Here is a 6,426-nt window from a genome sequence, read left to right as displayed (position 1 = left end):
GGGTATTTGGTACTTTTTACTTTTTATTATTGTGAAATAAATCAAGGCAGCTCTCAAATAATGTATTTAAAGCAGGTTATATTTTATTAGTAGTAAATGTTGATTGTTTTAGATCTTTTATTAAGTGAATAAAAAATTCTGATAGGGGTATTTGGTACTTTTTACTTTTTATTATTGTGAAATAAATCAAGGCAGCTCTCAAATAACGTATTTAAAGCAGGTTATATTTTATTAGTAGTAAATGTTGATTGTTTTAGATCTTTTATTAAGTGAATAAAAAATTCTGATAAAACCTATAGATTTAATAGTCTCTCATGCTCTATTACAGGATAACGCTGACTTCCTTTATGTTGATGTTTGGTCCTCCAGCTTCTCATGGGGAGGAAAATCTCCCCCAGAAGAAGGGTCACTTGTTGTTATTACAAAAGGACAGACAATTCTGCTGGATCAAAGTACCCCTGTTCTGAAAATGTTGCTTATTCAGGGTAAATTTCTGAAAATCTGTTAATTAGACTCTGCCTATGGAATATTACTTGAGGTCGATTTAATCAAAATTCATTACTATGAACATCCACAGTTGTATCATGTATTGAATACAGAGTGCAGAAGTGAATTTTCTAAATTGAGTATTACAATCAATTGTGGTTATATTATTTAGTGTATTGCAACCAGCACTTTTTTCAAATGAAATAGACTAGAAAAGTTAGTGTATTGCATGCATATGAGCAAGTATCTTTCAAAGTCTAAAGTTGTTTAATGAAACCTTTGTTCGAATAGTAGTGAGGGTATGTGCACTTGCATTTATTTGATCACAACCGTAAAAGGTATTTTCCACTTTGAGAAAGACTGATATAGTGGGTCCTAGGGGTTTTAAAATCATAAAGATTTGTCAAATTCTATACTATATGATTGCTCTTGGAAGCCAGGTTTTGATTCTCACCTTTGCCTGTGATCTGGCTTTTGGTTGTTACCTGGGATTCTCTCTGGTCCTTGACATTCTGTTTTCGCCATAGAAAACTAAATAACACAACTATTACAATGGCATGAAAAGAAACATTACTTGGCAAGAATAATGAGCTTGGGGCTTTAGTGCATAAACTTTATTATAATGGTTTTAGCTACTGAAAGACTTCTGCATTGTTAGTATTTTTTAACTTCTGAGATAATAGCAATGTTTCAGTTATTTAAAGTTATTAAATATTGGACATTTGGACTAGTAAATTTCTACTGTCTACAAATTTATATCAGTTTTATAAAAAATGTATTTTAGTACATTCTTTCATAATGCTAATCAGACTGTAGCTGTTGCTAGTGCAAATTAGTGGGTAAAAGTACAGAGCTAATGTTGGCATTATAACAGTTTCTATAAACATGCTTTTCTTTGGCTGTAAATTTTTTTTGTCCTCAATTTATATTTTGATGCCCTGTGTTTGTAGAACAAATTTGTATGGCTATGCTATTGAATAGCACTTCAAACAACAAATTGTTAAGGTAAAATAATATACCCTGAGATATGATTTTCTGTCAACTCCCGGGGTCTTGTCTGAAGTTTTTAAACTTTTATGTTGCAAAAGAGCTGAAGTGAAGTTACATGCATAGCAATAGCAGGATACGGATGAAAATTGAATTTTAATTTGTAAGATATTAGATAACTTTTAATGATACTTTTCCTTGTTATATATTTCAAAATTGTGTGGTTCATAGGTGGAACTCTAATATTTGATGAAGTTGACATTGAACTCCAGGCAGAAAATATTCTAATTACAGATGGAGGGATTCTTCAGGTATATAAGAGAACATGCTATATATTCCTTTCTAACCTCTCTCCATTTCTTTTGAAATACTGTGTATTGAGTGGATAGTTAATTATACCAATCTCTCCTAAGTTTATCTTTGTTTAGGTAACTGTTTTAAGTATAAAATCCTTTGGGGGAAAGTTTCTAAGAGTATTCTTGTGCTTTTAATGGGAAGATAATAGAGTATTCTCATAGAAAAGAATTTATAATAGAACAGAAAAAAAAAGTTACCTCCGGAATGTGGCTAAAGTCAATCCAAAGATTTGGCTTAGTGTATTTGGCTGACTAGAAAATTAAAGGTTTATTTTTTGGAAGAAAGATACGAACAACTGATCAATTAATTTTTTAAAGTGTGGAGAGAAAGGGAAAGAATTACTTTTGTGTCTTTAGAATTGTGGATACTGAGTTTTAGTTTTCTGAATGATGCTTGTGAAATCTCTTGCAGATTGGGACAGAAGCATCTCCATTTCGGCACAAGGCTGTCATTACCTTGCATGGGCATCTGCGTTCTCCTGAGCTTCCTATATATGGTGCCAAAACCCTGGCTGTGCGGGAGGGAATCCTGGATCTGCATGGTACAGTGTCCAGAAAGGCTCAGGGAGTTGGTAGAGGAAGGACTAGCCGGGAAATCAGGGATAATCGTCCTGATACCCTCTACGTGAAAACTTGCTAGACTTCTCATGTCTTTCAATATCCTCGTTTTACCCCTCTTTACCTCTTTCCTCCCCTTATCCAAGCCAGGCAGGCCCCGACATACTATTGAGACTCAAAACTAAGGTCACGCTTGGGGAAGTGTGCCACACTATGTAGTGACTGTTTGCTTCATTCTATATGAAAAGGTACTAAGTCTGGAAGGAGAAGGTTGTAATTTCTTATATTTGTATCTGAAAATGACCTCTATCTAAAATACAACAATAAATTTATAGTTGTACTTTTTTATAAGTATATCCTAGAAAATTGACAGTAAGTAAAAGTGATATTCATCATGTTTGCAGTATCAGGGTAGCTTATTATTTAAAAGAAGCATGATGTGAATTCTTCTTATATTGAAGTCTTCTATATTGCAGTAATCTATCTTTTTTATAAATTTATAATACCATAAACATGATATTCTGTGATCATAAATGTCCTACATTGTGCTAACTATATAATTTCTTAGAAATTTACAGATTTTATTTGTCTTTAGATTATCAATTTAAGTAATTCCTATCAATAATGACAAAGACAATACACCTCTGCCCATTTTGTCAATATTATCATACCACATTTATAGTATGTACCTGTAAAGAGGATTGTCATAAAGTTTATCATTGCAGGAGTATGTTTTTAAATTTTATAAAACTATACATCCTATTACAAACTTAACTGTTAGTTTTATAAAGTAAGAATTCTACATATTTCTTTTTTGAGAAATATGTAGAAATATATAAAATGCTAAGGAAGGTAAAATGAATCTTCCCAAAATTGACTCAATCCAGAAAAAAGATTAAAATGCACAAAGTTCTCAGTACAGGAAAACATGTCTGAAGAAATATTCAGTTCATATGTTGGCTCCAGGTCTGCCTATTCCTGTGATCTGGACTCGATTGGCTCATACTGCAAAGGCAGGGGAAAAGACTTTAATTTTACAAGAAGCAGTAACGTGGAAAGCAGGAGACAACATTGTCATTGCAAGCACAGGACACAGGTATGATACCTTCTGGGCTTAATGATTTAGATTTGGAACACGGATTTTTAAACTGTGTAAAAGAGGGTCGGTTCAGATGGCTCATAACTATTTTACTTAAATTTAAAACCTCTAATAAAGAAACATGAACAGCATTGCAAGCACAGGACACAGGTATGATACCTTCTGGGCTTAATGATTTAGATTTGGAACACAGATTTTTAAACTGTGTAAAAGAGGGTCGGTTCAGATGGCTCATAACTATTTTACTTAAATTTAAAACCTCTAATAAAGAAACATGAACAACCAAATACATATTTGTCAAATGTTAACATTTGGTTTATCGCCAGTATGTTGAGTTATCATTGATTGGATTTACAATAAGAAAAAGTATAAATTTGAACCTATAAAATAAATGTATCCTAGTAAAATATTTTATTTGTTTTTCATGGTTAGATTCCCATGGAAGATTCCATTTGAAAAGAGCATTCTATTATTAAAAGCCATTTGAAAATATCTGACTTAGAGCTATAACTAAATACATTAATTAATGCAAAAAATGTAAATGAGCTTCTTTGTTTGAAGTCACCAAGGAATATGGTTGAAAGCAGCTAGTGAACTCTTTCTTATCTTATAGTCTTGGCAGTGGTTCTCATGGAGCAGAATTGTTAATAATGATTGAATGTAAGGGAAGAAATTATTATAGAAAGAGTGATGATTAACACAACCTTTTAGGTGCCTGACATTTTACAATTGAAACTGCTTATGACCCTTAATTTCTGCTTAATTACATATTTTGGCAAATAAATAAAAGGAAGAAAATTAATATAGCTACACCAAGTATATTAGGGGTGGGGACAGGAGAAGCCTTATTTTTGCTTTATGGTTAAAATTACAGAAAATAGTAGAATTGGATATTGTTGTGTTAATCAGGGGACAAATAGTAATTTATGACAATAAACAGCTAAATTATGCTAAGTCCATGATTCAATTTAAGATTAAAATTCAAAATGGCATTTTGAGTTTGCCATTTTCCAAGTTAAAAATAGACTTGGAGATGTTAGGAAGAGTTAAATATACACTTAGCTTTATAAGTGCCTGTTTTTTCCTGCCCTTTGAGGAAATTTTAATTCCATACTAGCAAAATAAAAAAGCAGGAAAATGACAGGGTTTATTAATAGAACAGAAAACCCTCATTTGTAGCTTTTCTGTACGAAATAAAAGAGTAAACTTAAAATTTAAATTAGGGCTATTTAGTTTTTGGAAACAAGAATTAAGGAGTTCCCCATCAAATCTAACTCACTGATTGCTATTTCATTGGTAAATTCTGCTTGAGAGTTTGTAAAACGATTGGGTAAGAAAGACTTCTGAAATCAGTCGGCCAGTGTCCAATTATAAGTTTAAGCAACTAAATTGTGTACCCCCTACCAACCCTGCAGCCATATTATTTCACCTCTCTGTGCTTCCGTGAAATTGGAATGCTACTAGTATTCACCTCATAGATTATTGTAAGGCTTAAAAGACTTAATACGTGTAAAGCACTTAGAGCAGTATTTGTCTCCAAGTAAGTGCGATATAAGTGTTAGGTATTACTACAAAAAAAAAGAAAGGTGTGTATAGGCGCACACAATATAAAAATGCTTTTCAGAACCTTCTTTTATAAAGAAATTGCTGTATCCCCTAAATATAAGGGAATTCAAAAGAAGCCAGCCTAAACCCGTTTTTCATACCGTCTGTAGGATCTTGTACTATTGCTTGACTCTTATCTCTAAGACTCCTTAATCTACACCTCTCCCTGGCCCTTCCCGCGACAGTTCCTTCCTTGGGTCTTGTGAAATTACTGGTTTCCCCATCCAGCCATCATCTTGATACACAAATTTTTTCTCCTGTCTCTTCCAGCTTCTTTCTCTTTTTGTTCTTTATTTTTAAAAAATCATTAATCTACTTGAATATATAACCATTTCTTCTATTCCATCCTTGCCATCTACTTTTTTTCTTTAAACCCCTACAGTGTAAATTTCTTCTTCACGAAAACTTTCCCAGTGACCTTCTAATTACCATTAGTCTTCACTTTCTGCGCATCACCATGCTCTTTTGCTTCTGCCCTTGAAATGTTTCTTCTGTCAGCTTTCTCTGCTCTCATTTTAACACAGACTCTCAGTCCCTCACACCTAGAATGTTACATCATATTCCTCATTTGGGCTCTATTCCACTTTCTTCCCCGTATGAATTCATTCTTCATTAATTTGTTCAATCAATCAAAAACCATTATTGAGTTGTAACAGGTACTGTACTAAGTACTCAGCATACAAAATTATTCAACAGGTCTCTTGCCTGGAGGAACAGAAAGGCCAGTGGAAGGGACAGAAAAGTAGATATTTCATAGGACTGTGAAGGGGTTTCTCTGAGCACTAACGGGGCATTATGCAGAGTATATTGGGAATCCAGAGGAAAGGCTGGGAAAATTGAGATTGCTGACTTATTAATCTATTTCACATGGGGCACTGGCAATAGAATTGGCATTTAAAGCAGGAAAAGGATTTGCTAAGGCAGAGAAGAGTGAAAAGGGAACTTCAGGAAGACACAGAGATATGTGTCTTCTCTATGCTTACCTCTGTTAGCAGCACCAATAACACGTTAGTAGATAATACACAATCGGGCATTGACATATTGTCCCTTAAAATCAGGGACACTTTCTACTAGGCCTAGAAAACAAGCTAGACCCTCAATTAATGTTTGCTGAATGACTAAATAACATGATGTATACATAATAGAATTGGCAAGTCCCTTTTGCTGTGGAATTTTGGGTATATTGGAGAAATGATAGATATGAGACTTCCTAAACTTCAATGTAAGGCTTTCTATTCCCTGCTCAGGAACCTCCAGTGATTTCTCTCTGTAATGTTTTCTCAACTTTGGCACAGTTGACATTTTGGGCCAGATAATCTTTGTTGTGTGGGGCCG

General features: G+C 33.6%; 1 protein-coding gene across 1 annotated transcript in view; it reads left to right on the top strand.

Moving 5' to 3' along the window:
* Positions 1 to 6,426, top strand: part of LOC103606148 (fibrocystin-L) — a gene marked incomplete at both ends in the record, with an annotated part of 125,955 nt that overhangs the window by 67,224 nt on the left and 52,305 nt on the right. The window contains 4 exons of the mRNA XM_008590740.1: positions 329 to 485; positions 1,705 to 1,784; positions 2,242 to 2,371; positions 3,354 to 3,483. Of these exons, the coding sequence (XP_008588962.1) occupies positions 329 to 485; positions 1,705 to 1,784; positions 2,242 to 2,371; positions 3,354 to 3,483 (497 nt within the window). The remainder of the gene's footprint in view (positions 1 to 328; positions 486 to 1,704; positions 1,785 to 2,241; positions 2,372 to 3,353; positions 3,484 to 6,426) is intronic.

This window comes from Galeopterus variegatus, unplaced genomic scaffold (assembly GCF_000696425.1).
Source record: "Galeopterus variegatus unplaced genomic scaffold, G_variegatus-3.0.2 Scaffold6346, whole genome shotgun sequence".
NCBI lineage: Eukaryota > Metazoa > Chordata > Mammalia > Dermoptera > Cynocephalidae > Galeopterus > Galeopterus variegatus.
This window is presented reverse-complemented; position numbering and strand designations above follow the sequence as displayed.